Here is a 17,032-nt window from a genome sequence, read left to right as displayed (position 1 = left end):
GGCCAAGAATTTTTATTTAGCTATCAATATTTGCACATGGTTTCACTGTTTAGCTGGGGAATTCAACTGTTTAAATTACATAAATAATTTTAAGGGCATTCCCCTATTTACAAAGTTATAAGATTTGAGATTGCTTTCTTGATTTGGTCTTTGGCTTTGCTGTTTGTACTTTAAAGATTTCCCGCTTCCCTTTAAGCTGTATTTTTCCTTTAATACACAATTTAGGGTATATTTATTTAACTATCTCTGAAATATTCATTTTAGTAGGCATTCTTCTAGCTGCTTAGATTTCAGATTAGATTGCCTTCTTTATTTATCCTGCATAAATTTGCCTCTTTGATGAAGATCATTGGTAGTAATAATCAATAAATTTTATTGAGTATGAATATTTCAGCTTATCATTTCATTTATATATTAAAAAAAATCAATTAACCCTTTTATTTGCTTCTGAGGGGGTGCTTCATATGATCTTTATCATGATGGCTTAGTATTTTTTTTTAATCTTAGACCTTCTCTACTTAATCAGGTTGTTAATGATGAATTCTAAATATAAAACCTATTATAAATATGAAAATAAATTTTACTAATTAGTTTTCGTCATTTAAAAATGTCATGATAATTCCTGAAATTGCTTTCTATCCTTTGGTAATGGAATTAGTCTAGTCTGTACAATTAAGAAAATCAATATATTAGGTGTTATTTGTCTATCTTAATCAGCTACTTTCTATCCAATCTTTTGTACATATATTATTATATCAAGTTTAGCTGTATTTACAATAAGATAGCTTTTGATTGACCCAAAAAACTTTTAAATTCCCGTCTTTTTTTTAAATTGTGATTTTCGTTTGGTTTATTTAGGATTTGTACCTTCCTAGGTTTCCAACGAAGAACGAATTCTTATAGAATTTAGATTCACGTGTCCTTATATCCCATTGATTTGTATACTATAGATAAGAGAAATTTGAGAGAGACTACCTTTTAATATAACTACCCTGTTTAGTCTAGAATCGATTAGCCCTGTGACAATACTATATGATTAAGAACAATTTGTCAATTAGGTAATCATAGAAAAATGCCTTCTCCATCTACACCTTTGTTTGCGACGTTGTCTGCTTCTTTATTTCCTTCTCTGTAAATATGCTTTATGATTATTTCCTTGAATTTATCAACTATAATTAATGCATATTCAAGTTTAGAATTGAGGATCCAATTAGGAGTTTTCCTTTTCCTTTTCCTTAATGTGTTTAAGATAATTTGTGAGTCACCTTTGATGACTAATTTATTAATGCTCAATTCTTTGCTGATATTTAAACCTTCAATCAGAGCCTCTAACTCCGCTAGATTATTAGACATTACCCCTAGAGGCTTAGCACGTTTAATTAAACAAGAGCCTTTATCAGAGTGGATAATACATCATAAGCTAGCAGGACCTGGGTTACCCCTAGAAGCACCGTCCAAATTTAACATAGCCTAGGAGGAGGTTCCCATTTGCATACTGACTGTGCAAATTTAATTGATTTTGAATAGTTCATTGGTGGGTTAATTAAGTTGTACCAGTTTATGTGCATCTCTGCATCCCATTCATTAAATGTCCCTTCCGCAAGTATATTCCAGAGATAATTGTTGGCTATCTCTATGATACTTGTCTCCACCTTATTGAGAAAGGATGTATGGTCCATCTTATTGTTGCAGAATATCCTTCTGTTCCTTTCTTTCCATAATTCCCATAGGAGAATGGAAGGGGATATTTTCCATTAATAGTTATAAATCTTGAATTCCCCATAATTAGGCCAACTCCTTAGAAGGCTTAATACATTTTCAGGAAATACTGTTTTGCTAATTTAGTTTATGACAACCTTTGCCAGCTATTCCTAGTGAAAGGACAACGCTACAACAAATGTTCAGCTATTTCGGGTTCGTTTTCACATAATGGGCATCTTGACAGGCCCTCAAACCCATTAGAATTCTTATTTGTATGGCAGCCCAGAGAAAAAATCTTGCCTTCAAAAGGCATGCCGAATCCCAACACAGGTTAAGGGGGATATCTATTGCTTCCCATTGTTGGGAATTAATAATCTTCTCATAACCTATTTTGACCTTGAAATTTCCATCCTTCGAAGCTCCCCATATTAGTTTATTGTCCCTTTCTTTGTGATTGACTTGTCTTTTATTTAGAAATTGTGAAAACATTTTTTTCCCTGAGATGAAAGAGGTGTGTCTTCTAGGGATTTCCATTACCATCCTTCATACTGTTTATCGTTTACTTTAATTTTATAATCACAAACTCGATGTCCCCAGATAGTAGTGAGGATGTTCTTGATATTAGTTGGTAAATTAAAGCTATCTGGTGAAGGAAGTCCATCCCATGAATCCTCCCAAAACAAAGCATCAGTATTCGCATTGGTTAACGTTTTATTATTTAACCTGATACTCACTGGACTGATCTCTTGTCCTGTCATCAAGAGTTGTTTCCTCTTTTTACCCTTTTATTGAATACTCTGTTCTCCCTTTCAATATATTTGTTTTGATTAGTTCTCAGTGAATCTATGTTAGGTTCTCTCAATAATTCATTTCTTGTTGCTAATATTTTATCTGCTGACTGTTTGACACTTTTGATGTCCAGGCATGTGTCTTCCTTGTGTTCTGATGAATTAGTCAAATGATAGTGTTGTGACTGTGTTAAATTTTCTTCCTTCCATAATTCTAGAGTGGCCTCAGGATTATTCTCAATTATCGGTCCATTATTTTGTACTTTTGCTGGAGTTGACTGAATTCAAAATTCTTCCGATTCCTGATTTGATTTTTCTTTCTTATTATCCATATTATTGTTTTCCAAGACATTATTATTTATTGCAGACCAATACACTCCAATTCTCGGGGTCAGAAGATCAGCCATTCTAAGCCCATTAACAGTAAGGAGGTGTATTTCAAAATATTAAATAAAGTGCTTTGGGAAGTGGGTGCCAATATTAGTAGTCATTAGGTGATTTTGAATTAAATAAAGAAGTGCAAGTCTAAAGTAGGGCATGAACTTTTGGGGAAGCATAGATGGAGAGTTGGAGCTCATTTTTTGTTATGCTTGGATTTGATATCGAAAGTAGAACTTGACCAGATTGAACTCGCTCGCCTCTTACCATTGTGAGGATTAATCATTTGCAGACGACATTTTCTTTGTCAGTGGATCTCACCTGGAGATTATTGGTGGTATTAATTGGGAATTTGTTAATCACAACTGAGCTTCATTTGAGAGATTACAATTTTTATCTTCAATGCTAAGCTGTTGAAAATGACAAACAGATTTAAGAGTTTATTTGCAGATTTATCTCAAGCGCTGGCCGCTTCTTTATGCAGCTGGGCCATATTGTTTGTACTAGGAGTGGGGATGCTTGGCAAGGTTTTGGAGTCCCTTTTCTGAGGAGTTTTCTGTTTATGGAGTCACCCAGGGTTTTCTATAGAGGTGTGAAAATTTTGTGGATATAGAGTGCAATTGGAGGTTTGGTGTCCCAGACGGAGTTTACAGGTTGCTGTTCTAATTGCAAAATCAGTCTTGTGAACACTCAAAACAAATGGGCATGTCTCAAGTTTCATTGTAATATGATTTCACCATCTGGGTATCAATTTTTTTGATGGAATATTGTACTTTCAGGTCTGAAATAATTCTGAATTTATTGCTGGTCATGAGCATTCCTGAAAATTGTGATTTGAAAATAATCATGCTGCACGTAAGATTATTGTTAAACCTAGGCAAGAGCCTACAACACAATGGTAAAATTGTGAGCCTCTTCTCTGGGAGGTCTTGGGTTTGAGTCTATGCAAGCATTAATAAATAATGATTTATAATAATAAAAAATTACAACACATAATAATATTAATTAATCTTAGCTTCGGCCTCTTACCAATTTAAAAAAAAAAGATTATTGCTAAACCTATTTCTGCATCTCTCTCTCTACGTCTCAAAAACAACGTGAAATAAAAAATAAAATAACACAAGGGTTTATATTACATCAATTATGTTTGTAGAATCACTACTACACGTCATTTTTTGTTTCTCATTAGTCTATTCTGCCCCTAAACGTATGAGAAAGTAGGAAGCTTTGGCCATTGAAAGTTCTAATCTAAGTTGCTGATTCGGGTTCGGGGACAAATTCGGGTTCAGGGTTCGGGTTCGTGGGTTCGGGCAAATTTTTTTTGCCCCATTTGGGTTCGTGAGTGTGTGTGTGTATATATATATATATGCAAAAAAAAAAAAAAACTCACATAGTTGTAAAAGTAAAACTAAGTCATTCCATAGTATGAATATATCAATGTTACTTGATTATTGATCAATGTCAAATGTCAAAAATAAACATTAAATACTCACTCATTAATCTATGCTAATGTTGTAAATAAAATCATACATTGAATTACTAAAATGCAAAATGGAATTTCAAAACATAGACTACTTCATCAGATTGATAGATAATAAATTATGACTTAATAAAGTTTGAAACTGTGAAACATGGTGATAAATCATAAATGATTCAATGAGTCAATGACAAATGTTTAAACATAGTTTATCAAAGATGCAAATGCCCTTCAAAGGTCAAATGGGTCATCAAAATATGAGGGATCAATGGCTTCATCCTCATCTATATCATTGACATTTAACTCATCATTGGAATCCAAACCGGTTCCACTAGCCCCAGATGCAGCCACATCCTCTTCCTCGTCCTCCTCAACATCTAGCAAGGCAATTCTAGATATATCTTGGACAGTCATATCCAAGTCAGAAGTCTCAGGTAGTACATCCCACAACTTCTTTGGTCCCTTCTTATATCCTGATCCTTGCGTGATAGGAGGCGCCAATTGTTGTGAATACATACCAAGTCCTCTGCTTTCTTCAAACCCAATCGGTTACGCTTCACTGAGTGGATAAAGGAGTATGTACTCCAATTCCGCTCAGCAGCAGAAGAGCTCGCAACTTAGAGAGACAGCCAACAAATTAAAAAAAATTAGCTAAGTAATTTTACAATACAATAGGAATTCAAGAGTGCTAATTCGACAAGCTAAGTGGCCATAAGAAAAGGAAAAAAAACTTAAATACATACTTGTGACAAGATCTTAATGGCAAGAGGTTGGAGGTACATGTAACTTTCTCCATGTAAGTTTCACCATCCAATGGCATCCAATCTACTTTGGTCATTGATTGCATTAGGTTTTGCATTTTTGCTTGAGACAAAATCATCAAACTCTCTTCTAACATTTGATGCCACATCAGGATCACTAAAGAGCCTGTTAAGTGCCCTTTTATACCCAGCAGCAACTTCAGGATCTCTATATGGTGCCACTCTACCAGGAATAGCAAGTATCTCACTGCTATAATATCTAGAAGAAAGTGCATATGCTAGGAGTTGTAAAGGTGTAGTCATCTTGTTCCAATGATGTAGAACAATTTTCTCCACCTTAGTGTACAAGGTATCAGGATCCTGCTCTCTCCTCTGAATGACTTGGGATGTCAAATGATGTACATGTAAGTTATCTTGATGTAGTGTTAATAACTTAATTACAATCAAAAATCAAAATCTCTCAATAAACAACGATAAAGTATTGTATAAAAATTTAAACTTACTGATTTCATTCGCTCTAGCATGGAGTCTATGGCATCATATATGTTCCCCAAACAAGGCTCATCCGTGTCGGCATACCGAAGCATAGACATGATGGGCTCGGTGAGTTCTAATGCATATTCCACCCTATTCCAAAAATCATCACCCAAGATCAAATCCTTTACAGTTTTGGCCTTTTCTGTCTTGCTTCCATCCACCCCATTTGTTGCTAATAACCATTTGACCCAATGCCTCTTTCACCCTCACAAGTCGTCTAAGGACGATTGTGTGTGAAGCAAACCTTGTTTCAGCAACCTATTACCATGTTAATTCAAATTGTAAGTTAATATGATAAGTTGATAACACAAATTTAAGAATATATATTAAATTTTGTAAAGTATGACACAAATTAAAATGATAAATGAAGCTAAATAAAGTTTAAAATTTACCTTCAATAATTCCAAGCGGGAGAAAGTTCTGAAAATTGCTTGTGATATATGGTGATTTGTCACAAACATTTGGATCTGCTCACCCTCCTCATACACTTATTTCATCCATTCAATTTGGCTGCCCATTGTTTTCATCACCAAGTTCAAGGTGTGGATAGTGCATGGTGTCCAAAAGATATGCTCATGGTGGTTTGTCACAAACATTTGGATCTGCTCACCCTCCTCATACACATATTTCATCCATTCAATTTGGCTGCCCATTGTTTTCATCACCAAGTTCAAGGTGTGGACAGTGCATGGTGTCCAAAAGATATGCTCATATTGTGCTTCTACCAAAGCACCTGCAGCTTTACAAACTTTAGCATTGTCCGTTATTACTTGGACAACATTGTCAGCTTCCACGGACTCTATGGATTCAATGAGAAGTTGGGCAATAAAATTTGCATCCTTTACTTGCCCTTCACAATCAACCGCCTTCAAAAACATTGCCCCCTTGGGGCAAACAACAATCACATTTATTAATGGACGGTTTTTGCAATCTTTCCATCCATCAGAGACAATGCTCACCCCTGTTTGGATCCAAGAATCTCTTATTGGTTTGAGGAGGTTTTCTACATTCTTTCTCTCCTTATGCAATATGGTGGTTCTCAACTTTTCATATCCAGGGGATTGGTAACCATGAGGTGCATCATTTATTGCTTTCACCATCTCTCTCCAATAAGGGAATCTCACTAGATTGAATGAAACACCATTTGTAATGAGGCAACGCCCAATCTTTATGTCAGCAATTTCTCTCTTGTCATTTTCAAATGCCGTATCTAATGGGCCTCTCTTGCGGGATGCGGGTGTTTCTATTTCATCTTCATCCATAGATGGGGTAGGTAGGAAGGGATGTGGTTTACTAATTGTTTGAGAGGGTGGTGTTGGTGGTTTTTGCTTTGACTTTTTTTTTTTTGCCTTTGACACTAACCTATCAGCCTCTTCTTGTTCTTTTAACATGCTTGCTATTTGAGGAGCCGGCAACCCTTTTTTACCTCCCTCTAGGGGCCCCTCACACATGGAAATCCCTTGACCTGGTGGACCTATCAAATGATGTTTAACCCTGAAATAGGAGCTTCTATATTGGTTTTGGCAAAAATTGCATTTTCATATATACCCTCCCCCACCAGCACATTGCTCAATTCTTGTTGTATACTTCCACAAAGGAGAGCCTTTATCAATTTTAAATCTTTGGGATCCTACCCCACCCACTGAACCCTGACTACTCATTCTTGGATTCTTGCAATCTATAAAAACAAATTTAAAAAAATATTTCAAAACTTATACAAAACTTGATAAAAATTTAGAACAATAAATATAAAAAAAACTAAAAACAAACTATGAAAGAAGCAAAAGGAAGGATCAAATGCATACCTAGAACACTCAGCGCTGATTATTTGAAGGATTTGAGACTTCACAAACAATCTCTACAACCTTCTCTTCAAACTTGCAAAATGGCCACACCAAAATGAGAGAGCAAAATGACAAAGCAAATGAGAGATTAGATGAATGAAATGCATCTAATAGGCCTTACTTTAGGGTTTGGCAAAAAAAACATATTTTTAATGCTTTTTTGGGCCACTTTTTGGTCCCACCTGCCGCAGGTTCGCCCGGATTCACCCGGGTCCGTGACAGGTCTGGGCAAGGTCTGCGTTTTGGCCTGCGGGTACGCCTGCACGAACCCGGGCTCGAATTCGGACCCGGATGAATCCGGACCCAAACCCGAGCTCCAGGGTCCGAATCCGACAACTTAGGTTCTAATACTAGGAGGAGCATAACCTATAGGTGGCATTGTAGGAGCTATTTATTTCAGTTCTTTGTTTAACTCCACACCTTTGCCTTGAACATAAAGGTGGTTTTCCTTGGTTGCGAATTGTTGTAAAGGGGACATCTTTTTGAAGGGACTCTTGGTAAATTTTTTTAATAACTTGGAATAACAATTAAAATGCGCGCTCCGAACAAAACTAGATGCCTCAACCATAATGTCTGTAGTTTTGGGGGGCTGTTATTTCAGGGTGTCCACAACCATAATAACAGTAGCACTTTGTTTAAAAGTAAAGTGATGAATCTACTAGATGCAGCTCAATCAATGACTCTGCCCACCTAGTGCAAGTTTCTAAGGAGTTAAGTGCTTTCAATCATCGAGTTACCACACAAGACACTACTACCATGGGCAAGAGGCTATTGGCCTGGATTTGTTTGAGTCAAGTAAGAAAACATCCACAATAACTTCCATTCAACTAACCTACATCAACACGAAAAGAAACCTACTCCAAGTGAAATATTGAGGAAACCATGCAACACTTCAAAGCAACATTAAGTAAATCACCATAAAAAACCAACAATGAATTACCCAGTTCTTTGATAGCACCATGGCGACAATTTGATCAAGTCTTTCCCTTAGCTAGCCTACTCTAATCTCCTAATCACTTCCCAACCTTCTAGCTTCTCTACTCCTGTTTAACTTTGTAACTCCTTACAAATGAGAAGGCCTTGGCCTTTTATATTTGCTCAAATACAATCAAGGTCCAAGATCAATCCAAGCTGAAGGGCTGAGATTAATCCCTTCAAACCCTAATTAGGGTTGCCAAATTTACAACCAATTACATGAGAGCACCAAATCATGGGCCAATAAGAAAATTATAATGTTAACAACCAATGAGAAAATAGGACACTCGGCATGATGTGATTGCTCGTGCTTGAATCTGGAATTTTTTGGATGGAGGAGATAAACAATTGCCACCTCATCATCTTGATCTTATAGATCTATTTAATCTCATGTGCTTTGAATCCAGACTTGTAGAAGTCATTTGTTAAAACTGCAAATATGTTTTTCCTGATTGTTAGAAAGTGATTTGTGACATTTTTTTGAGATCCTTTCCATCTTTCGAAAATTTTCTCATGGCATGTTTGCATCTTGAACGGCAAATTGGATTATCCCTTGTGATATCTTCATGTGATTGGACTTGCGTTCTTTAACCTTTTAATTTTCATACTTGAACTTGCATTTTGAGTTGTAAACTTGATTGAACTTTGTGGATTTCTCATTTGAATAGGTACTTGCATGACTTGATGTTGAATACTCCTCATTTGAAAGCCACAAGCTTGAAGTCTTCCTGTAGCATCTCTCTTGTAAACTTGCTTTCGATCTTCCTTGCAAAAAACAAAAGAAAGAGGTGTTAGGTTTGACAAACTTGATGAACAAATGAACAGAACGAAAGATGGCTTAGAATTTTCATGAAGAGAGTTTCTTTCAGATTTTGTCTCCATTTTGAAATCCTAGGTCTTCAATTGTTTGTGAAACTGAAGTGAAAGTCACTTTTTTTTAACTGCATATAGAAATTGCTCCAAGTTTTCAATCTGAAGCAGTAATGGTTGAGTTATGAACCAAAGGATCAATCATTATTTCGTTGACTCATGAGTTTTACATCCTAAAATCACTGGAGATTTACAAGAACTTGTCAGCAAGTTAGTAACAAGCCTGATGGTCTCGCTCATGAGTACTCAGAGTTTTTCATCTATGATCCTAACATCATTTAATAAATTTTTAGCCTTATAGAATTCATTAAATTTTTTATTTTATATCTACATTGAACAATTAAAATCACATTATCATTGATTTCAGATCTTTAGTAAAAATTAAAAATCAAAATTGATGCAGGAGCATCTTGCACGAGAAAATTTATTTACTTATAAAAAAAAAAAAAAAATAGTGGAGGAGAGAGAAAGTGACGAAAATAGAAAAAAAAAGGAAAAAAAAAAGAAAATAGAAAAAAACTAGAAAAGAGGAATTTCTATTTTCGAGGTGCATAGGTGGCATAATAGAAAAAAAAATGGTTGTCATTCCATTTATTGAGGTGTGTGGGTAGAATTCTAGAAAGTTATGAATATTGTAGAAAGTTGTGGATATTGTAGAAGGTTATGGATGTTGTAGAAGGTTGTGGATATTGTGTAGGTGGAATTCAAGAAGGTTGTGGATAAGTCATACATTGGGTGGTAAGTGCCTATTTAAGCAAGGCACATGAGCATTTCTAATCAAGCTTTGGAAGGACAAGCTTCAAGGTGTGAAAGTTCGGAAGTAGAAGCTTTAAGGTGTGAAAGCTTCAAGGGTGATTTCTTCTTTGTAGAAGCTTGGAGAGAAGCAAGAAGCAAGGAGTGAGTTTTCCTGAGTTTGTGAACAGAGCGCCAAATGTGAGGCAGTTTATAGCAGGATTGTGGTGGAGTTGTGAATGTGTGGACAGAGTGCCGAATGTGAGGCAGTTTAGACTTAGATCTTGGATAAAGTTGGAGAAGAGCTAGTAGCTGCGGTTTAGAAACAAAGAGGTTGCTTGGTGGCTTGCGAGCACAAGTTGAGATCTTGGAGGTTTCTACTAGAGTGTGGATCTGGACTAGCTTGGGCTTGGATTGGATCTTGAGGGATCTTGTAGAAATGTTATTGTAATTAATATTGGATTTTCAAGTATAATAAAATTGTTTGAAGCATTTTGTCATCTCTTGTTTTCATATTGTGGCATTTTTGGTTATGAGTTGGTAGGGTGGTGTGGCCCTTCATAAAAAACATAACTAACAAAAAAATCAAAGATGTAGGGCCATGTGTTACCTTGAAGGCTAGAGAGCTTGATGAATGTGTTGAACAGTTGATCAGAAAGACTTGGCATTTGCTCTTCCTCTTGTTTCCGCTTTCCCTCTTGCTAATGCTAATATTGTGAGCTTCCTTGCCCCCACACTCGCTTCACATTTGTTGCTCTTGTAGCCTTGTTCATGCTTTCCAGGCTTTGAAAGTGATTAGGAGTGGGGGTATTATAAGGTTTATTTATAGTAATATTTTCAGTATTTGGGTTGTTGGCGGGTCCTGTAAGCATCAAGAAAAAATACTGTATTGTTGCTTTTGGATTTGCTTGTATTAATTTTTACATCAATGTTTCAGATCACCTCTGTGATCCATTGTTACTATGAATTAGTGCAATCAGAGTAAGAGTGTTGTCTAGTGGTGGGGTGGGGGTGTGGAGACGGACACATTTCCCTGCAATCTTGCCATCTCGCGGATATCCTCAGAAATGACATTTTTTTGGGGTGGTTGGGTGATGTGTTATATGGAATTGTATTTTCTCACATACAAAGCTTTAAGCTTGCCAATTTAGAGATTTTTTGTGTGATCTGCTTTAATTGAGATTGAATATTGAAGTAAGGAATAATAATCTCTGTAACTGGCTGAGAAGCAGGGGCCTAAGAAGCATGGGTGCAAAATGAGGGGGTGAATGCATGCAGTCATTTGGGAATTGGGAGTGCATATACGCATACAAGCTGTACATCCGCCATCAGCACACATCATGAAGTGTTCAATTATTAACATGGGTGTTTATATGGTTAACCTCCATGGACAATTTTATGAACAGGGTTATAGGGTTTCCCTTGGACTAGTAGGAGAGGATTTACTGATCACCAAATCATCCTTCAATCTGCTTTATCTATTGGCTGGGACATTCCATCCACTCGATGCCAATTAGAATTCTAGTTTAATGTGAGTTAGAGAATTGGAAAAGCTCTAGTAAACAGGAATTCATATTTGATTCAAGCCTCTACAGACGCTAATACACATGGATTGAATATAGGCATTGAAGGAAAACTGTTATGACTGATGACTGAATAATGAGGAACTAGGACGGCCTTTTCATCTGGTCGAGGCTTTTCAAGTTATCAGTATGTTGGGGAGTGAATATTAAATAACGAGTCTCGAGTATGAAGGAAATAGCTGGTTTAATTGCCTTTATGGTTGGTTGGATCAGGAAGTTGGGACAAAGGAGGATGGGGATTGAGCATAGCAGCTGGTTTCCTCAGCAGACATCAGGTCATTGTTGTGTGTTTTCAATTCAGTATTTGCAAGATAAGTATGGGTTTCACAGTGCTGTTGGTTGAATCATGGAATCAAAACACCCACAAAAAGAAACATGAAATTTTTATTTGTCATCCTCTCCAGATTTTTCCTTTTCACTTGTCAAGATCCTTAAAATTACTCACTTCAGTCCATTTCCTCACCTCTGCTTGTATAAAACTTGCAATTTTATTTATCATATTATAAAAAATCTGTAATTAAAAGATCCTGGTAAATCCACAAAATTTCTCCTGAATGGCTCATCATCCTTGAACTCATTTCCAACACGGTCTCCTCTATTTCTGTCTGTTTTCTAGTTCTTCAAATATGGCCCGGTGTCTTACAATGTAAATCTCTTTCTGCTCATGATACATCTGCCTTTAACCACCAGGATGTCTATCAATGTAAATCTCTTGCAAACTTTATTAACCAGGATGTTATCAAGGGCCCCAATTAATCACAGTTATGCCTTCTTGAACAACTGAGCGTAGAGAATAAGAATAATTGTAGTTGCATGCTAATTATAAGGCTTAACAAATACTTAATTACCTGGTTATAATTTTTTTTGTTCCGACAAACTGCCATTACTGATATTAACTTTGTGCGTATGCACATTATTCACTCTTGCACAATGCATACAAAGACACATAAAACATGTTTGATGTTAACACCATGTTAATTAGGACTAATCAATTGCTCATTTGGATTTCTATTATCCTCTATGAGCATGAACATCGAGTATTACCTTTCTCCACAATTTTTTGTACAGGATAGAAACTGCTAATTTGCTTGATTTTTAAGTATTATTTCTTTTCAAAGCTGTATGCATTATTCCTCCCAGGTATTATTAATCATTTTGGAAATTTGTGCTCAAATTTTCTGTTTTAAACATTTTTGAACAGAATACTAATAAGTGAATCTTCGTGACTATGGAAACAGCAATGCATTTCGTGTTTTCAATCGTTTTGGTGGTAGTGACGAGGGAGCCATCTTGGAAGCCAGTAAAAATCCAAACAGGTATGTAAATTGGTTTGCAAATGTTTTTAAGATAATAGCTGGTTTTGGTAAATGTTTATGATTTCACAATCAATTAATGTTTTGGCAAGTTTGGCTACTTTATAAAATTCCCCTCTGGATGCTCTCTGGCCAAGTTACCAATCTTGGTTCTGATACGGATTTGGGTTTGGGCTCAGAGTTTGGCAATATTCTTTTGGGATGGGTTCCGCCACCACGGGTATATATAGATATTTTCAATTATATATATTACAAAATAATAAATTTCTATATACATATATAGTGATATATTATAAAATTATAAAATTATATATACATTATAGATTCATATACGTTAACTGTTCATTCATCATTGGCTCAAAACTTCAAACATAAAATAACAATAAGAAGTTAGAAGTGTGATTGTTTTAAATCTATAAATATCAATAAAACTATAAATAAAATACCTCACATCATATCTATAATTTTCAAATGTGTTGAAATGTCATTACACAATGCAAATTCAAGTTACAAGCCATATTTCATAGCTAATAGTCAAATTCATCTTCATCAAAGATCAACATTTGGTTCCACTTAACTTCATTTGAACCACCACTTGTGCCACTTGCTGTCAGTGTTAAGTGGAAGAGCTGCCTCTTTTTCATATACAGAAACTTGGGCAAGTTATGCAACTGTGACATATAAGTCAGAACGCTCAGGGACAGGATGCCAATTTCTTGTCACATCCTCATGGTACTCCAATTTCTTCTATGATAATAGTCCGATTTCTAGAGCTAAGAATAATAATTAGAAAATGGCATGTGGGGCCTGCTTTTGGGCAGTTGCCTGTGGATTCCCATGGATTCTTGCTGGGTTCTGGTGGTAGGGACCCTGTTGTAACCCAGCAGGAATTCGGAAAGAACTGGAACCGGAACAGAACCGGAATCAATTCCAGTGCATTTTAGAGGAATCCGGTATCTGAGCTCTCTGGAAGCATTGAAACGAAAACATCTTTGGTGGATGTGCATTCATCGTGTGATGGCATGCATAAACTCTAAATGATACTAATCTGCAAAACAAACACAATATTTCATGTCAGTCATGTTGTCAAATTATGCATTCAATATCCTATAGATTCCCACCATGACCACTCTGGTATTGAAATGGAAATTAATAGTTATGGTTTATTCGATAAGCCTGTTGGTGTCATCTTGTATGTCCTAGTATGTGAATTCCTTGTCAGCATAATTTGGTTTAGAATATTTTGTACCATTATATCAAATCTGTGATGTCTTTTTGTGTGGCATGTTTGCTTGGGATTTGTGTTAGAAGGCGGCTCATTCCAACACCTCCGAAGCCTGGAAGGTCCCTTGCGAGTCTTACACGTGGACGTACTGCACGAGGTAACAATTACACAAATTCATTGTTTTCATTGCTCTTGCTAGTTCACAGTATTTGATGTTTGCTAGGTTTTGAGACTGCTCTTGGTTTCCTATATTCTGGCATTTATTTTTCGGATTTCCATCTGTACTAGCTGCAAATTGTTTCCTTACTTTTGCCGTTTATTTGCATCAGTAAATGACAGCGCAGGGGGGGAAATAAACGGAGGGGCATATGATTCCACTTCAAAGTTACTCCATTTGGCATGGCATCCAACTACCAATGTCATTGCATGTGCTGCTTCAAATAGTTTATATATGTATTATGCCTAATCAAAACATCTCCATTGTAATCAACAGATAGGTGCTATTTTTTAGTCCACCATCAGTGGAGCAGTTTCAAGCTCAGCTAATTATCAGATGAGCAACATATCCGTACTTATGCTCCTGAATTTGATTGGTCTTGCTACAGCTTGTAGCATTCTTGATCTGCTCTGTTCCTGTCTGTAGATGCCATGGAGGACCCCAATTATAAAAGGTTGTGCCAAAGCCTCTAATTTTTGAATACCTAGCAGAGGTTAGGGGATCAAATTTCATCGCTGATTCTTTTTAGCAGGGACACATTCCAAGCTGTTGTAGGTTAATTGAAGTGATCTGTGTTCCTCCAATGGTCATGTATTGTATAGTGTTATGCCAGGAGGCAACTAAAAATTGACTTGTTTGTGGTCATTCAAGGCACGCAAGTGTCATTTGGAATGTGGTACTAACCGCAGTGCATTGAGTCTTAGTTGTCAGGCAGTTAACCAAATTAGGGCTCATTGCTCTGCTTTGTTTGTAATTTTTATATTTAACTGATGGTTTTAAAAGGGGCCAGCTGATTTCCCTGGTACATTTAAAGCGTATTTTAAGCATGTGCTGCAGCATGAAGCACAGATGTAACAATCATACACATGTATTCTCGCCTTTTATAATTTTGAATAATGTTAAATGCTTCTGGTTTGCCTGATTTTTAATGTTCACTTACAGTGTTTCAAAGTCGGTGCCTTTCTTTTTCATACAATTTTTATTTGAGTTCTTATCAGTAGTGAAATGCCACTTGTTTTAACGGTCGCCGATGATCTGAATGGTAAGTGATGGATGCCTTTTCCAATGACTTGTTTAATTCTGTAATAGCAGCTAAACTTCAAAATTAATATATGTTGTGAAAATTCTTTGCAGTAAACTACTTAGCTGCAGGTTAAAGTAATGCTACTAAGCATTCCAAGAAGCTATTGACAACATTTTGAAAAATGAAGTGATTTAAAGAAACATGAGCTTAAAAATTGGAAATTGGAGTTTTTTTCGAAGCCCAAATGTTCTTCAACATGCTTATTTAGTTAGTTTACCATTGTAATGTATGAATGTTGTTGGTTTACATCTTGATTTTAATTTTTTATTGACATGTCTTTTTACTTTGAGTTGCTAATTGAATAATTGTTATTTACATCAATAACGATTCTAGAGGTGTCCTGTGTAATAGACTTTCTTTCTTCTATGCCAATTGGCATTTGCCAGTGCACTTCCTTTTTAATTTGTTTGATTTGTTGAGATACTAGTTTATATGTAAATTCTATCAGAATGTGCAGACATTTACCTTACTTGATAATTAACTTTCTTTGACCCAATATTCTATCAGGAAATTAGGACGAGGTCCAGATGGTTTGACTGGTTCACAGTAGAATTTAGCCATGGTAGATCATTGATTTCTGAAATCTGTCAAAGCTCCTCCCCTTGAAGAAATGACTCTTAAATATCCAGCCAGGGGTTTCAAGGGAGGCCGGTGCCCCACCCAGACAAAATGTATAATATTATTTGCCTGATGGGAGATGGTGTTGCTTTTTACATTCTTCTCATTTCATCCGAGTGTCTACTACTGGAATTGTGACGTTTACCCCACCGACAAAAAAAACATGTCATATTAGAGCCAAAGCATGGCTCCAGAATTTGAGTATTAGAGCATTTGATAATGCAATGTGACCTTTAGCATGCAATAATTGTTTTCTAGTGGCCAAACCCTGGTTTTAGAAAATTTAAGCAATTGACAGTGAAAAATCATTTTCAGGTTGTAGGAAATTAGATGCAGATATGAGCTTCCTTATTTATCCTCATTGCATGAGGTAAGACACACTTAATTGCATGAGGTAAGACACACTCAGTTTCCACTAACTAGGAAACTTACAAGGTCTTTTTTAACTGGCAAAGAGCCAAAGACTGAGGGCTAAAAAAATGGGCTCTTGGCCTTTTGGTGAAGCTGAATGTTTTTAACGAGCTCACTGTAGATTAAATCCTGTCGAGTGCAAGGTTCCAATATCTAGAAGGGGTAATATTGGAATGGTGTCTAGGATGAATTTAATTGGAATGTATACTTCTAGTATACTTGACTCTTAGCCAAAAAGATCCAGTTCAAAGGTTTCCACTTAGAAGAGAAGATTGGAAAGGACCTTTCATCACTTTATTGCAAGTAGAGTGGTACTCATGCTTCTAGATAGCGTTTTACCGATACTTAACTAACACTCAATAATAGATGCGAACACTGAAGTTTAACATTACATTATAAAATGTATGCTTACCCTAGTGTTTTCATTAATGCATACAACTTGATATCAAATTTTTGATTATATTTACGTTCCACAATAAAGCATCTCAGTATCCAAGTTGTAGGGTATGGCTCACTTG

General features: G+C 36.1%; 1 protein-coding gene across 6 annotated transcripts in view; it reads left to right on the top strand.

Annotated features, from left to right (window-relative positions):
• LOC149561210 (serine/threonine protein phosphatase 2A 55 kDa regulatory subunit B beta isoform-like) overlaps window positions 1–15,323 on the top strand; it is a 90,207-nt gene extending 74,884 nt beyond the window's left edge. For 3 of the 6 annotated variants that reach the window (XM_089825025.1, XM_089825022.1, XM_089825021.1), the window contains exons 12-14: window positions 12,885–12,962; window positions 14,271–14,341; window positions 14,514–15,323. In XM_089825025.1, the coding sequence (XP_089681151.1) occupies window positions 12,885–12,962; window positions 14,271–14,341; window positions 14,514–14,650 (286 nt within the window). In that variant the 3' untranslated portion in view covers window positions 14,651–15,323. Of the gene's footprint in view, window positions 1–12,884; window positions 12,963–14,267; window positions 14,342–14,513 lie in introns of all 6 variants that reach the window. The other 3 variants (XM_089825023.1, XM_089825020.1, XM_089825019.1) reach the window with 1 other exon arrangement.
• The last annotated feature ends 1,709 nt before the right edge of the window (window positions 15,324–17,032 follow it).

Source organism: Cupressus sempervirens, chromosome 4, assembly GCF_028749045.1.
Source record: "Cupressus sempervirens isolate cs-2001-9-10 chromosome 4, ASM2874904v1, whole genome shotgun sequence".
NCBI lineage: Eukaryota > Viridiplantae > Streptophyta > Pinopsida > Cupressales > Cupressaceae > Cupressus > Cupressus sempervirens.
This window is presented reverse-complemented; position numbering and strand designations above follow the sequence as displayed.